Source organism: Anabrus simplex, chromosome 4 (genome assembly GCF_040414725.1).
Source record: "Anabrus simplex isolate iqAnaSimp1 chromosome 4, ASM4041472v1, whole genome shotgun sequence".
In the NCBI taxonomy this organism is placed as follows: Eukaryota; Metazoa; Arthropoda; class Insecta; order Orthoptera; family Tettigoniidae; genus Anabrus; species Anabrus simplex.
The window spans coordinates 165,981,460-165,999,274 of NC_090268.1; the positions used below are offsets into that span (position 1 = coordinate 165,981,460).

Consider the following 17,815-nt stretch of genomic DNA (forward strand, 5'->3'; position numbering starts at 1 on the left):
CGATAGCTGCAGTCGCTTAAGTGCAGCCAGTATCCAGTATTCTGGAGATAGTAGGTTCAAACCCCACTGTCGGCAGCCCTGAAGATGGTTTTCCGTGGTTTCCCATTTTCACACCAGGTACCTTAATTAAGGCCACGGCCGCTTCCTACCCACTCCTAGCTTTTCCCTGTCCCATCGTCGCCATAAGACCTATCTGTGTCGGTGCGTCATAAGGCAACTAGCAAAAAAAAAAAAAAAAAAAAAAGCTATCTGTTGGAAGAAGCAGAAACTTTGTTTAGACAAATTCATTTTACATAAACGATCAACAGTTAAATATTCACATTCCTATTTTCCAGCTTTTAATTACAGATTATTGTTGCAATCTTTCAACTTTAAAATGATCATTCAACCGCGGGATGTCCCTTGTTAACTATGTCATTATCTTCTTCAACATGGAGTTTGCCCACAGGGGAGAGTCAAGCTTGAAGGTTCATTATCCCCACTCTCAAATGGACTATATTATCTAGAAAACTTGGCAGAACTGAAGAACAGGGAGAGATATTCTATCAAATAATCATGGAAATGTTCCACAATATTTGAGCTTTTAGCCCTTTCCTGCCCATATTAAAATGCATGTTTTCCTCAGAATTAAAGCAATTCTTTTCAGCCATCATTATGATAATGCAGACATTTATAAAAATGTATAGTGTGCAAAAATGTTTTCTGGGCAATTAAATCGAAAATGTTTTCCTCAAATATGAGGGAGAAATACTCTAATGCTGTACTACCCATAGCAAGAGAATGGCAAGGTCCTACCTATTCAGTAAAGTCCGCCGGTTCGACGTAAGACAATGTATTTGTCCACTGAAAGTTAGGCCTACAATCTATGTCATCACGCATGTGTACGTCGTCATTTCCAGAAATATCGTCACTTTCATTTTCACTTTCCACTTCATTGAGTTCCTACTAACAGTTTCACAGTCAGAATTATCGTTCACCAAACGTTCAATGTCGTTATCGTGTGTCGACATGTTTGTTTACAATACGCCACTGCCTTCCGTATTTCGTGTCCTAATATGCCTGCTAAGGTTTTAAAAGAAAAAAACTAATATCTTTGGTCTCTAGGAAGTGCACATGCTAGCAACAGCAAGTTATATTTGTCTTTCGGCCGATAGATGGCTCATACATGTGACTATAAGTACAAGTACGCTTTACTACGCTATGGGCGGGAGGCCCTAAGCTTTCGCGCTACGCATTACTACGCTATGGGCGGGAGAGGGTTAAAGGTGTCATGTCATATTTGGAAGGAAAGCTGGGAGTAAGGAAGAAGCAGGTCAAGAGAAAAAACAAATTGGTATTCCATGTAAAGGTATTTATTAATACAAATTTACAATCTTGGCCAAATTACATAATGTATATTACACAATGACATGGGAGAAATAAAATGCACGTTAATTCATGATAATGCCAGAAGTAGTGGTGGAATGTTTGACTGGGTGATAAGAGTAACAACAATATTTACAATCAATATCCTGATCTGATTTACAACACGAACTAATATTTAGCCATTTCACACTTTGTGCTAAATATAAACTTTGTTACTCAATATCGGCTTGTCTTTGACGCGATTAATGATGACCAACCAGATGGATAAAACAAGACACGCAAAGAATTGTCACGCAAGGGTGATCATGAAATACTGCCTCGGTACCATATTACGTACAGGCTACAGCTTTTTGGTTGGGTTGATTTAAATGATGAACAACCAAGTGAAAATTAACTAAGAAATGTCACAATTTCCACTCATTGTAGTTCTTGTGACTGAATTTGAAGAGTTGGGATATCACCAAAAGCTATATTCCCAACCTGCTTCCTTCAGAGGGACTGGAAAACTGTGATCACAGATAATTCTCATTGGCTTTTGACCATAAGAAAGTTGCATCATCTTCTCAGTCTATTTGCAGTTTACCTTCACCAAAGAGCCACAAACACACACGATCCACCAGAAACGATAGGGCGAAGTCTGCAAATAACACCTGCACTAAGATGATTCGGAACTGAAATAAAGAGAATACCCCCACAATTAGTGTATTCATTCATGTGCAAATGGAAAACAAAACAGAATGATAAGATAAAAAAAGAAGATAGAACTGACTGAAGGAAAAATTTATGCATATCAATGTACTGTATTTCTCCGAATCCAAGAAGCTTTTTGTTCTCAGAATCTCATGTAAAAAAAAAAAAAAAAAAAAAAAAGGGTCGTCTTGCATTCGTGATCTAACAGTACAAACACCACTGGCAGCTACCACGGTAACAACGTTGCTTCCCTCCACCCCCCACCCCCCTCCCGCACATAAAACTTTACCTTCAATGTCCGTTAGGCTTCATCGCGGCCCGGTTGCACAGTGTCTCAGTGTAATGCCACTAGTTCTCGGGAAATAGCATGGAGCGAATGACATTCTACTTGACGGGAGACAGACTCACAGCGCGGGCGACCAGGCAAGCGACAATCCCTCGAATAGATATCGTAAAAATGTCCCGGTATTAGCCTCGACAAAAAGTTTCTAAAATCCACAGAATGGCATCAAAACATGCAAGCCTTTGAATTCTTAGAAAGACCATGGTTACTCAGTGGCAGAGTTGATGATGATGATGATGATTGTAGTTTAAAGGGGCCTAACATCGAGGTCATCGGCCCCAGTGGCAGAGTTATAAGGTGTCTACTGTACCTGACACTTCAGTTTTACAGACAGCAGGAATATTTTCATGATGGGTCATTGTATTGTAAAGCCATGTGGAACACGTATTCGCAGTAAATTTTCAATGGGTTCTCATCGATATTACGATGCAATATTTTAAGTTAATGGTTATCAAACATGCGGAAATGAAGAATTGTGCAGCCGCAAGAAAATATGGCATAACTAAAGCCAAATGTTCCGTGTTAGCGTGACAACAAAGTCGAAAAATGCGTAATGTACAAAAAATGCATTCAGTCGCTGTTTCATTGACACCAGGAACATTTTCTTGATGGATCGTCGCATTGTAGAGACTTGGAACAGGTATTGCCGGCAAATTTTCAACGGGTTCTCTTCGATATTATGATGCCAATTTTAATTTAATGGCTATTAAACTTGCAGAAATAAAGAATGTGCAGCCGCAAGAAAACATTGCATAACTAAAGCCAATGTTTGGCATTGGCGTGAAGACAAAGATAGTCTAAAAATGCATAATGTACAAGAAAAACATTCGTATGATTTCAGAAAGCACTTTTTAAGCCTTATTGTTTAAAAGGAAAAAGTGGGGGTTGTCTTGGATTTGGAGAAATACAATATATGAGGTCAGGCAAAGTAAGTTTTATGTCTATTTGCTGACAAAAAGAACTTAAATAACCAAGAATTTAGTAATGCACGCTATATGAAGAGGGAGCACAGAAAGAGGAGATGAGGACAAACATGAAAACAGAAAAGGACTAGGACAATCTCCACATCAAAGTTACATACCCGACACACTACCATTCAAAAAGAGAAATTATAGGAGCAATGTAGATTACATAAATTGACAGGAAGAAAATAATAATATACCTCTGCAGGAAAATCAACTATCTCAAACTGATATGCCAAATCTGGAACAATACCCATTGCCAGAGCTAGGATTGCACCTGCTGAGCCGACAATACTGTACAGAAGAGCTTTGTTCTCTGAAAGACTTTCCATGAATGGGTGCCCCTGGAAAAAAGAACACAAAGTTACATAGAAATACATACAAGATCAGGTTATCAGTGAAATAAATTTATTTTAACATATAGGGTTTCTTTCCTTGAAAACTAAAGAGACAATATTTCTTTGAATTATGAAATTCATTATTACCACTGCAAGCAGTGAAAATGAAGTTTCAAAGGTGTCAAGTAGGTTTAACAAGAATGGACAGAGTAAGAAATGAAAGAGTTCAGGAGATGGTAAAAGAGGTACTCCTAAAGGAAAAGATAAAAAAAATCAAGACTGCAGTGGTATGGACATGTTAAAGAGAATGGGAGAAGAAAGGATATCAAGAAAGATGTTAGAAATGGAGTTGAAGAGAAGAGACCTAGAAGAAGACCGAGGGACAGATGATGGAAAGATGTAAAGAAGAGCATCGAGGCAAGAGGAGGGAACTGGGCGAGAGTGAGAGATGAGAAGTGGTGAATGGAGAGCCGTATGTTCCAAGCAGACCTAGCCTGTGGTTAGAAACTGCTCCAGATGATGATGATGATTACCACATTACAATGTAACAACTATCTAACATTTTTACACCTAAATATTGTTGCGAAATCATCTTATTTGCACTGGACAACCAGAACATTTTTCTTCACAAACATTTTCACTGTAATACCTTAAGAATTTTCAAGCAATATTCTCACGGAACTCAGGTCAATATGAAGATGTGAAACTGAACAGTAACTTCAGATCTACTTCCTTGAATTTTGGGAATTCAACCGAAATAAAAATAACTTTCTTATAATAGTGCATTAAATCCCTTGGTTTTTGTCCTGTCCTTTGTAAGGTAGATAGTGAATACACATTGTGTTGGCATCAGGGAGGGCATATGGCTGTAAAACAGGACCATGTACATTGTAAGACACAGTTTGTACCTGCAAATCCTCCAGGAGTGGGAAAAGCAGTGTAATAATAATAATAATAATAATAATAATAATAATAATAATAATAATAATCTCTGGACTACAGTAGCTGAACTTGTTACATAGGAAAGCAAAAGAAAAAATAATGTACAGGTTCTTTTTACACAAATGATAATCTGGAATGTACATTTTTACCTGCCTCCCAGAATTTCCTAAATTAAACAAAGTAAAACTTAGCGAGTGGAATAAGCATGAGAATAACAATATTCTCAAAAACTGTTAATATTTGCAACATTGAAAATGCCAACTTTATATGTTCTCGGAATCATCATTATCATCGAAGTTCATATTATTCAGTGTAAGAAGCATAAATTGTTCCTATCTCATTTTACTCCTCTCTTCCCACATCTGTTCCTCAAACCTCATACAAACAGTTTAAGTCCAAACTTTCTCTTTGAATGATCTCTTGAGCTCCTTTCATAGATCAATGACAAGGAGTATTCTGAATTCATTAAGAATTTTGGAGGACAATAGGATATCCTAGCCCATAAGCTAGACTAATAAACCTATATCTGCAGCATGGAAACCCAGAAGTCCACGACAGGCAGATAAAAATTGAAGACTGTTTCACTCTAAATTAATTAAGGATGTTACAGGCTGATGTAACCACACCCAGGCGACTGGAGTGGGACATTGATGATGATGACAGGCTGATATCAGGATACCTGTGGATCACCATGTTCCATACTAATCAGGAAGGAGAGTCTGCCTTATTAATGTACCATGTACTCCCTTTCATTCCACTGTCTCTGCATATGCCTCACCTTCCACAACCTACTCAATATTCATTAGTCTCTATACAAGATTATATCACTGAACTCTTACAATATGAACAACAATATTATGAAATGTCTCTCAATCCTTCCCAGAGGTCTTCCTACCACAATAGCTTCTGGTTGCTCCTGACACCTCTTCCTTGTACAACTATACACCAAATCAAGCATGTGGCATGTATCTAGCTTTAATGTCATCTGGGTGTTAACCACTCCCTGGAGAACAGTTTTATTAAAGCCTGATCATTACTAAACCTAATAGTCATTAGTAATACATCCACTTTTTTTTCACCTTCCAACCAAACATATCTCAAATGCTCAACAAAGAATAGCGGTAGAGAGTTTTTTTTATTTTTAGAATTTGCTTTACATCACACTAACACATAGCTCTTATGGCAACAAGAGGATAGAAAGGGTTTGGAGCGGGAAGGAAATGGCCGTGGCCTAAATTAATGTACAGCCCCAGCATGTGCCTGGTGTGAAAATGGGAAACAACGGAAAACCATCTTCAGGGCTGCTGACAGTGGGATTAGAAACCACTATCACCCGAATGCAAGCTGTCAACTACGTACCCCAAAACACGCGGCCACTCGCTCGGTGGTGATTGTTATAAAGGGAAGTACACTAGATAACCATCCTGTCTTATCTCTAATTGGCAGAGGAAAACAACGATATAAACTTTGAAGAATGAATTTATCGACTGAAGAAAAATACCGCAAAGGGTATGAAAATAAACGAAGAACACTCGTAAAAGAAGCAAACTGGATATATCTTCAATTTTGATATGGAAAGTGTAGGGTGAAAAGAGAGCCAGGTAAACACAGAAAAAAAAACAACAAAAAAAACAACAAAACAAACCAGCTGATGTAAGATTAGGTACATTGGACAAACGAAGAGGAAGAAAAAGAGCTTCTGATGCTGAGGAGCAGAAATAAGCTCGCTGGGGACTGACAAGGGAAGGGTTTGCGTTGGATCAGACAGATTTCAATGAACCTTACGTGAATTATCCTGATATAACCTAAATTTAATGGTAATAACAATTTTTTCATAAAATCCATATGAAGTGTTCTGGGCGGCTTGGAGTAGTTAGTTGTTAATGTAGAATTACCTTGTATACTGATAGTTCTATTTTAAAGAGGCATAAAATATTTTGTAACAAAAATGTGATTTTGACAATATGAACAGAATTTCACCAACATGTATATATCAAAATATTGGGGTTTAGATACTTTTGTATCATTAATATTGGAAGCTATGATGATTTGTAGTATGCAATCTTCATACAACATTTTATTAGCACAAACGAGGAAACTACTGGATTCCTGTTCAGAATAACTCATTATGTCATGCTATGGAAAGCTTATGTAACAACAGGAAGCAAGCAATGATGTTCTGATATATTAACCTATCATCCTATCAAGTTTCATTGCAATCGATACTTTCAATACACCACGTTGCATTTAAAATTGAAGCAACAAATTCCTATTTCTTAAGCAGGCCTTTGTAATATTATTTTATGGCAGAATAACTATTACCATTAAGTTTATGATGTCATTGTAGATCATCCTATGAAGTTTCATTGCAGTAGATCTGGTCCAACCCAAACAGCTCCCTTTGAGAAGAAGTGAAAGTACAGGATTTCAGATGACTGAGGAAGAAGACCATCTATGTGAAAACATGGACATTGTCCTTTCATGTTACCATATTTGTCGTCTTCTCTCTGTTGCCTCTCTTCCCCTACTGATCTGCCATTATGTTTATTCTAGTATTGTTTCTGTCTTCCCTACATGACTTGGTTACTTATTTGTTTCTTTTGAATACTTCATAATGCTACAATTAAAACTGTAATGGGCAAATGCTGGGGTTGTACCTTAATTAAGGCCATGGCCGCTTCATTCCCACTCCTAGCCCTTTACTGTCGTATCGTCACCATAAGACCTATCTGTGTTGGTGCGACGTTTAAACCAACAGTAAAGAAAAGCTGTAATGACAACCTTGAGAACTGTTAGGTTCTTCAGTTTGCTGAAACTAATTTTTAATAAATACATTTATAAACTACCTGAAAAAGAAAATACATAACAGAATTATACCTGAAAAAGAAAAAAAACTTAATTAAAATAGAATGACATGTTTTGTTCTTGAAAGAACATAAATCAGATTCTACCAAATACACTCAAAACATTTTAAAATGTACAGAGGGGTCCAAAGAAATATGTTTGGAACAAAACAACACACTGTAATTCTTGCACGGTATCATAGTCCATTCTTTCCTCAACAGATGACGGTCACGTGAATAGCGCAACAATTTTATCGTGCGTTTTCCAGCAGATGACAGTGCAGCAATGAATGAAGAAAGATTGTTGTTTGAGCAACATAAGGCCATATTGAAGTGACACTGGAAGTATGAAAAAATGGAAGTACAACGGCAATGGCATAATGTGTACGGAACTCAGCCTCCAACACATGCAACAATTTGTGAAAATGAAAGCCTAGAACCTGTTTTCCAGTCAATGACTGGGTCAGGGATGGAATGAATGAAGCCCCATCTTGCGGCGAGGATAGGAATTGTGCCGGCTGCCGAGGCCTGTCACACTCCTCTGAGGCAACGATTAATAACTGAGAGATGAAAAGAAGTGATAGTGGAGAGTGTACAACAATTTATTGTATTCGGGATACATTTGAAACCGACGGTACTGTTCAGGATGTGCATAAGAAAAGGTCTGGCTGATCAAAAACATCAACAAGTCCAGCTTCCAGTGCTGCTGTGTTGCAACATTTTACTAGGTCACCTCAAAAATCTGTCAATCAGGGTGCACATGAAAGTAGGGTAAGCCACTCAACCGTACAACGAATTCTGAAGGCTGCAAAGTGGACAATGTACTGTCCCCTTCAAATTTGGCATAAAAGTAATATTTTAATATCTATGAGTGTAAGAATATTATTTCATCAGCAAGGGCAGAAATTTTCCCCAACTCCGTGTCACCGAGAGATGAGCTCGCTCGAAACCGGAATTTCTAAGCGAGGGGAGAGCAGTGGATTTTTGTGTGTCAGACTGCCAGCTGCTTGCCACGTGACCTACAGGGAGACTCCAAGGCCGGCCGATCGATACGATCAAGGTCGCTCTACACCTGACAGTATTCCAATAAAAATGTATCAGCCTATCAGGTGCAAGTCTTTGACCAATCACAGACGATTACGGCGACACACCCTCATCTTAAGACAATTATATAGCGCTGTTTCCCGAAGGAACAGCCTCTTTGTGATCTGAGCTTTTCTTTGGTCTGCACCTCTTTCTTTGACTGTCTTGGGAATTCAACGCCGACATTCACATTGCAGACATTCTTGGGTTTGATCATTCGGCAGTACAGACTCATTACATATTCTAGATCTACGAGTTTAGCAGATTGACGGAAGAAGATACGTATTATTCAGAAATATCATTCATCGTGTGTGTGTACTGGGCACATCTTAAAACTTATTTGTCAGTTTCAGCTCCTTCTACTTGGGAAGAAAGAAAAGAAAGACTACGTGTGGATCGAGACAAATTCAAGATGCCAATACATCAGCGAGAGGAAGTCTACTACTATTCCACGTTCGTCCTCGCAGCTACAATGGCATTCTAAAATGTGAGGCAATTTCCGACATGGAGGAGACGGCGATCGACGGTGGGTGACCTACCTTATGCCCAGGGTCATCGGCCGAAATCCACTTAAGTATAATATTATAATTTATATCTGTTCATCTTTGTAAACACAATGGAGACATAACGCTTCCTTATTCATTTGGCATAATTTTCTTCTAGTCTTACAGTAGTTTGCTGTTTCATTTCTTCTTTCCATAGTGCAAGTTAGTTAGCTATTGTGTGTGAATGATTATTGGTTTCTATTAGATAGTACTGAGCGAGTGTCTTCGATATTTATTCTGACTGTCCCAATTCAACAGTATAGGAGTGATTTAAAATAATTGACCTGTCCGATAATGATTTAATTTTGAAATAATTTGTAAATTAATTTGAAATCATGTGGGACAGATTATCGGTACGTTTCATTACGTCGAATTTCCCTAGGCGTTATTACGATTTTTATGTGGATTTCAAGCGTGTTAGTGTCATCTGATAACTTTGTCTAACTTTAGCTTACGCGGATTTGTGACCTCGCACATTTAATAATAATAATAATAATAATAACAATAATAATAATTAAACTTCACCACGGGTTAAATATGGAAATAAGGATCATGAGTGTAAATATTGTTTGTTCTTGTGTGAAATATTAATATGTGCTCTAGTAGAGTAAATGTGAGCCTGGAAGACGGCTGAATCTTGACGGATCATTTATTATATTTGTTATATTTATGGACTTGAGAATGGATCAGTTATTATGTGTTTGACTTGTGGATCCATTTATTGAGTCTCATGTGAAGAGAGTATGTTGTTGAACATAATTTCTTCGAGTGGAGCACAAGTTAGTTGATAGCCATGATGATAATAATAATAGTGTCGTAACTCATGAACCATAAACACGTATTTTTATATCTGGCAGGAAAATTTTTATTTAAAATTTTTCTCATTAAACAGAGAAAGGGATAAGTTAACCGCTGACGATTAATGAATCAGAGAATTATTAATTAAAAATTTTAATTTGAAATTAATTCTGTCATCATTAGAGAAAGTTCTTCTCATAAATTACGTTTAATATTTTATTGTACTAGATGTAGGCTAATATCATTCTGTATATTTACAGAAAATATATCAGCAGAATTCTGGGAAGAATAATTCCATTGTAATGAACATCGTTGTTGAACCTAGTTTCTTTAATTCAGTGATAATCCTAACATCATCACGTTCCTAATTGTTGTAATGGTACTTCTTTAGCCGATACTGTCATCAGAAATTTTCCATGACTTAGATTAAAATTTAAAAATAATAATCAAGGACTAGAAATCGTCATAAATATTATAAACTGTTACCGTGTACCCTAGTGTGAATGTTGTATGTGTGATTAATCATTTCTATGAATTGTGATATTTTTCATGACTACATTTTGACACGATCTCTTGTTCATTGCGTGCGTTCTGATTAATATACCGTTATTTGTGTTGCTCACATTTTGATGAGAAGTAAATCTTTAGTGAATTTTATTCCAAAATAAGATAGAGTAGGGTTTAATGTCTTAGAAGAAAATGAATGAGCAAGGGTCATGTCCGAGGACAGGAGTCACGAACGATTTATTGTAAAACCTACCAAGCTAAAAATTCTCAATGAGTGTAACATTGAAGGAAGGTTATTGCGTTAATTTATGTAATTATGGAAAATTTTGAGACAATAATTATGAAGAAATTTTTCATTTTATGAATATAAAGTTTAAGGAAGACATGTTGAATGGAATTTCGACGGGAAAATTTTTATTTTAAATTTTTCTCACTAAACAGAGAAAGGGATAATTTAACCGCTGACGATTAATGAATCAGAGAATTATTAATTAAAAATTTTAATTTGAAATTAATTCTGTTATCATTAGAGAAAGTTCTTCTCATAAATTACGTTTATTATTTTATTTTACTAGATGTAGGCTAATATCATTCTGTATATTTACAGAAAATATATCAGCAGAATTCTGGGAAGAATAATTCCGTTGTAATGAAAATACCGGCAGAGAAGATAATTTATAATCCAAGATTTTGTTCAATTTTTTTGTTAAGAGTGCTTAGTTGTAATAAATGTTAAAACCTTATATTTAGTGTTAATTTTGTCGCTAGTCCTTATATCTATCCTGCCCTTAAGAATTTTGCAAAGCCAGAAAACGAACGGTCTGCGACTGAGACTCTTGTTCTCCGGCTGAGTAGCCAGGTAAGAAGACTGACTGAAGAACCAAACAGTTATAAATTAACTGAGTCGAAACTGAAAAGAGATGGCTAATATCACAAACTTGTAGAAATAAAGTGCGTAGATAAAAAAAGCATTAATTCAACACATCCAAAGCAACTTGCATATGAATGTGGATCAGATGTTTCCCTCCTAATTAGCACCATTATCCTCCAAGCCGACTATCCCCACACTCCTTTCATGAAGTACTATCATGTTCCTCAGGAAAGGCTTGTAAGTTTGTAACCAAGAAATGAAAAATATATACTGTTTCATAGGTTCTGATTGGTAATTATAATGGGAGTAGAGAAAGTATCTCATAATTGCTGGAGCAACGTGATGTTAATTATTGTGTTGTCCTTACTGTTAGCTGTTCTCCCACAGTGGTTATTAGAAAATGTCTACATGTTACATTTCTTTATGATTTTAGGAGCTCAATAAACAAAAATATCAGTCTCTTGATGCAAGCGTCAACAAGCCATTCAATGACGACGTGCGGCGGTTATGTTCTGAATGGATGGTGGGAGGTTCTCATACTCAGAGGCCTTCGCTAGAATTAATATATGAGCAGTCCGGCTCCATGGCTAAATGGTTAGCGTGCTGGCCTTTGGTCACAGGGGTCCCGGGTTCGATTCCCGGCAGGGTCGGTAATTTTAACCATAATTGGTTAATTTCGCTGGCACGAGGGCTGGGTGTATGTGTCGTCTTCATCATCATTTCATCGTCATCACGACACACAGGTCGCCTATGGGAGTCAAATCAAAAGGCCTGCATCTGGCGAGCCGAACTTGTCCTCGGACACTCCCGGCACTAAAAGCCATACGCCATTTCATTTCAATACATGAGCTAATACAGCATTCTAATGTATTTCAGTTTTATCTGGCTCCTATCTTCAGCGAATTCTCGCGACATTAAAAGGCGACAGTTTCCGTATAATTATTGCTAGGGAATGTATTATTGCCTTTGATTTTTTAAAATTAAAATTGTGTTATACATATCTTTATTTTGTACTATTTTAGACCTAAACAAATTTTGCAACTTAAGTAAGGTAATTGTGTTCGATTTTTTCATTTCTTTTTTTAATTTATTTTCACATAATTTTCCCACACCGTTTTTGAGGTTGAAAGAAAAAGTAAAAGAAAGGGGGGAAAATAACGTGAGTAAATTCGGTACGTTGTCTCTTTCCTGGCCCATATGTGCATAAAAATTTTAATCGCATACCTTCAATATACTCTTCATTCTGAGTATCTTCGCTAGCATCACCCTCCGAGCTACTATCATCACATAAAATATTGAAAATATCACCTTCATTAAGCACTTATTTGCTGTGAGGCCATGTCTTAGAGCACACTGAGTGACGTCTACTACTGCATACGTGTTGAAAATATTGTAAATTCTCTGACTTAGATAACACTGCCATCTGCTTAAGTACTCTCATAACTAATACATGAAGAAACACGATGTAGCCACCAGAATGCGTGCATAGCTCGTTCTCAAATTTTTAGTGAATTGTCAAACCTTACTACGGGCTATGCTCGCAGCACGACGTGAACGTAATTTTGGCCGCTGTGAGCTATACTCGGAGTTTAAGACCGGAAAGAAGTAAACAACTTTAAAGAATAGCTTTAAAATAGAAATTCTCCTTATCCCCTCAACAACTGCTCTAATACTTACCCTATAGTTGATGGCGAATGTTGACACTTGGAGTGCCATTGAAATAATATAAACTGTGCTATTAAGTAAACTAGGAGCAAATTCTTCATCTTCATCCTTTAACTCTGCTGATTTCTCTTCCCTGTAAGAAAATAAAGAAATTAAAATTTTTCACATTTTTGATAATTACATAAAATATATAAGTTTTCATAACAATGGATGCTAGGAAAGTAAAAGCCAAATTCAACAGACTTCTCACCAAACTAAGTAATAGTGTACCTTAAGAGAAAGTTTGCAAAACAACAGAACATGTAGCTTCAGAAATTATTCTAGGTACTGTACCAGGAAATGCCTATGGCGTAGAACATAATTTTGTTAAATTAATATTTGCAACGGGACAGCTCGAACGTGTGCAGAATGTACAATGTAACGGTACGGCACGGAGCTGCGTGTAGCAAGCGAGACACGTCCCCGGCCGCAAGCATATGTGAACTCCATCTGATTCTCTAGAATATTCCGGAAAGATTTTAGTAACTCCTGAACCCTTTGAGATATTAAAAAATGATGTATATCATCGTGTAGCTCATTATCTAAATGTCAACGTGGTATAATTTAATGAAAATCGGTCCAGGGATTTGAGTTATGCAGCTACAAAGAAACCACATTTTTCACGAGAAGAAACAGCTGACCTGGACAGTTCGTATAAAAGGACCGGGTTCAGCAAGGCATATTCAGTTACAACTTGCAACTCACAGCTGAAAGATCGTCATGCTGATCTCCGCATACAAGAGTCGAACACGGTAATCTTGTCGTGTGTTATCCATTGATAAAATCTTCACCGTACTTGTTAAAATTGCATAGTAGTTTGGAACTTAGAAAATTTCCACTGCTTGGAGACAAACTTAAACATTTTACAGTGCTGTTTCAGAACTTATAATTTTTCTGTGATTCACAAAGTTAGTAAATTTTTTTCTTTGGTATTTGTTTTACATCACACTGTCACAAATAGGTCTTATGGCGACGATGGGACAGGAAAGGCCTAGGAATGGGAAGGAAGCAGCCGTGGCCTTAAGGTACAGCCCCAGCATTTGCCTGGTGTGAAAATGGGAAACCACGTTAGTAATTTTTGCGCTAGAAAGTGTACAACTTCACTTAACTTTGTGTTGCGAGTGAACTACATTTTACATTTCGTAGTGTGATGGTCATTTGAACTTGTATTCCAATAGAATCCAAACAGTTGTTAAGTGTTGAACAAAACTTTGAATTACGTGTGTGAACAGTATGAACTGTGTACGATAAACTGTGCTTCTATTTAGTCAAGCAACAATTACTTTTTGCTACAGACTTAACATTTTGCACTTAGTAAAAACGTGCCAATTGGACACTCGTAACCTACACAGTCAGTTGAACTTTCTCATGTTCGCGAAATTCATTAGTGACACCAGAAACCCTCACAGAGTGCCTTTTTTACCTGATGTTCAAGTCGACGTGGGATTCAACGTGGTACAACATGGGATTTTATGTGGTACATCGCTGGAGATGGTACGTGGTACTATGGTGGACATCACGACATCGGTTACAGAGGAGTTTCAGATGCTGTTTGCTGAACCGCATTTTGAACTTTAAGACAGTGATTTCTTCATTTTATGAAATATCATTACTGAGTAGAAGTAACTCACATACGGCAGCTGTAACTTGATCCGATTATACATAACTTCTTCCTGCATACAATGACCAATTCAACTCAGTTGATGGATGTGTTTGCGATGACAAAACAGACCAATTATGGCATAAAACATATGCCCACACAAATCACACTGAATGGATGCAGGAGGGCGGGGTTGTCATCACCAGCCATAAAATACATCAATCACACAATTGAGAAAGGACATGATTAAAATAGACGTGACACATTCATACATACATCAATTTTAATCATGTCCTTTCTCAATTGTGTAATTAATGTATTTTATGGCTGATGATATTTAAATGTCAAAACTGGTACCATTATTAAATAAAAGTTGTAAATAATATCTTATACAACTCAAAATTTGTACTGAAAAGGTTGAACCTTAAAGAACTTATCTCTGTGATCCCAGTTCAATACGGAAACCAAAATGAAGTTTATATCTTTGAATGCAGCTATCGAGCTTGGTAGTAAATAAATAACAATGGATAGATTATATTGTATGCATAATATAGGCTACTTGAAGTATAGCATATAATATAATGCATGCATTATTATAGTTGAAGTACTGCAAAAATATATATATATATAAGAAGAATGAAGGAAAAGGGAACAGAAACTGAAAACTGTATTAGTAGAAAAGGGGAAATTAGTAACTGTCTACAACACCAAGAGAGATGCTGGGCGATGAGTGCGTCATGTCCTGACGCTGGGTTATTGGAGAAAATCACAAGTTGTTATTCCAGTAACTGTACTGTACTACTGTACTAAATAAGTATTATTTTTCAATAAAATCACTAAGTTATAATGCCAACCTAAACAAATATTTGGGTGCAAATATCCAAGGTAGATTATTAAGAATGATAATATTTGTTCCAGTTTTTAAATAATTTTTCTGTCCGGCCCCATGGCTAAATGGTTAGCGTTCTGGCCTTTGGTCACAGGGGTCCTGGGTTCGATTCCCAGCAAGGTCGGGAATTTTAACCATCATAGGTTAATTTCCCTGGCAGGGGGGCTGGGTGTATGTGTTGTCTTCTTCATCATTTCATCATAACGCGCAGATCGCCCACGGGCGTCAAATCAAAAGACCTGCACCTGGCGAGCCGAACCCGTCCTGGGATCTCCTGGCACTAAAAGCCATACGCCATTTCCATTTCAATAATTTTTCCAGTATATGGTTCAAAATTCCAGTATATTTCCAGTCTCTGTAGACACCCTGTTCATTATGTCATCCATAGTAATAAACAATACTGGGGATAATGCACTGCCTTGCTGGACTCCACTTCTGGTTTGGAATCAGGATGAATATCCATCACCCAATTGCACACGGCTGGTACAGTGCTCATACAGCATCTAAACTTTCCTCATCACACCCTCTGGTACATTCCTTTTTCTCAGGCATTCCCATATCTTCTCCAAGGAAAACCATAAACAGATCTTTGCCTTTTTCCCATTATTTCTCCATTACCATATGGACATTGAAGATTAGGTCTGTTGTGGACCTATTAGGTCTGAAGCCATACTGTTCCTCTTATAACTGTGGCTCTAAGATGACTCGAAATCTGCTCTTTATGATTTTCTCAGAATCTTAAGTCCATGAGAAAGGAGTGTTATTCTCCAGTAGCTGGAGCATTTTCGGCGATTTCCTTTCTTAAACAGGAGGATAACGACACCCTTGCTCCAATCAACAGGTATCCTGTCATCCTTCCAAACTACACTGAACACCCTGTGTAGTTACTGTAAACCCTGCACTCCTGCAGCTTCAATCATGTCCGTGCTGACTTCGATTCCTGGGGATTTTTCTTGCGGCATCTTCTTAAGGGATGCTTCTGTTTCTGCTCATGTAATGGGAGGTTCCTCTGTGCAAAGTTCAACAGCTGGTCCTTTTGTTCTCTGATCTGTTATTGTCTTGTTCAATAGGTGATCAAAATGATTCCTCAGAACCTCTCCATGATGTCCTCTTCTTTCCTGGCCAGGTTTCCATTGAGAACTTCAATTGCTTTGATGGTTTCAACTAAATTATTTTTCTTTTTGATCACTCTGAACAAGTTTCATATTGCCTCTGCTGTCTTCCTCCAGTTTTTGAGTAAATTTCTCCCAGGACTTTTCTTCTCCTCTTCCAATACTCTTAACTCTCAGTTTCTTGTCCCAGTAAACTTGCTTGATGTCTCTAATCTTTCTTTTGTCCCTTATCTGGTCTGGTTTGGATTTTTCTCCATCTCACTCTTTTTGTGCTATGTTCCTTTCCTTTATTGAGGATCTTGCTCTTTCATTTCACCAAGTGCCTCTTTTCCCTTACTCTCGCACTTGTCCCCCTGCAAACCTCCACTGCTTCTTTTATCAACATATTTTTAAATCTTGTCCACTCTACCTCACCACTCTTTACTTCTGTAGGCAGTTGTCCTCTTATATGGTCCTGATAGTCTGTACTCTTTCCAATATGTTGTAGTTCCCACACCTATTCTTAGGTAATTTCCTAGTTGTTATCTTTGGTACCTTAATGTCTTTCAGATCTGCTAATAATAACCGGTGGTCGGTATTGAGATTCTCACAATTGAAATCACCTTGACATCAGTCACAAGTCTACTACTTTCTTTATTTGTAATGACATAGTCCATGACCGCCTTGCTCTGTCCATCCCAACTGTATCGGGTAATCTTGAGACTAACTCTTTTGTTGAACGAACTGTTTTTTACCACCAAACAGTTTCTTATGCAGCATTCTAGGAGATGTTCCCCTTCTGAGATCCTTCTTCCATGGCCGTGTGGTCGATCACTTTCTCATGGACATTCCTGTCTGTCCTGAGCAGGTCCCCGATGAAGATTGCTCTCTCGTCACAGATGACCTCTTCTACGTCTTCCAGAAACTTCTTCTTTTCATCTTCACTACAACCTGCCTGAGGGGTATACACTTGCACCAGTGTCAGCTTCTCTTTCCCTAGGTGAACTGTTGCCCTTATAACCCTCTCATTGATGTATTGGTCTCTGTAATACCACCTAACACTTTTGCCAATAATGAATCCTACTCCATTTCTCATCTCTCTGTTGTTACCATTCCAGTAGAGAGTATAGTTCCTCAACTTTCTTCCCTTTACCTTACCATTTAGTTTCACTCAGTCCTAAGATTGACATTTTCCTATTCTCCATGATGTCCACTAATTCTTCACATTTCCAAGTCAAACTCTG

At 37.5% G+C, this 17,815-nt stretch overlaps 1 protein-coding gene across 1 annotated transcript in view; it reads right to left on the minus strand.

Moving 5' to 3' along the window:
• Positions 1-1,336: 1,336 nt before the first annotated feature.
• LOC136871743 (endoplasmic reticulum transmembrane helix translocase) overlaps positions 1,337-17,815 on the minus strand; it is a 211,353-nt gene continuing 194,874 nt past the window's right edge. The window contains exons 19-21 of the mRNA XM_067145292.2: positions 12,965-13,085; positions 3,561-3,704; positions 1,337-2,036 (exon numbers count right to left, since the gene is read on the minus strand). Coding sequence (XP_067001393.2) covers positions 1,929-2,036; positions 3,561-3,704; positions 12,965-13,085 — 373 coding nt within the window. The 3' untranslated portion in view covers positions 1,337-1,928. The remainder of the gene's footprint in view (positions 2,037-3,560; positions 3,705-12,964; positions 13,086-17,815) is intronic.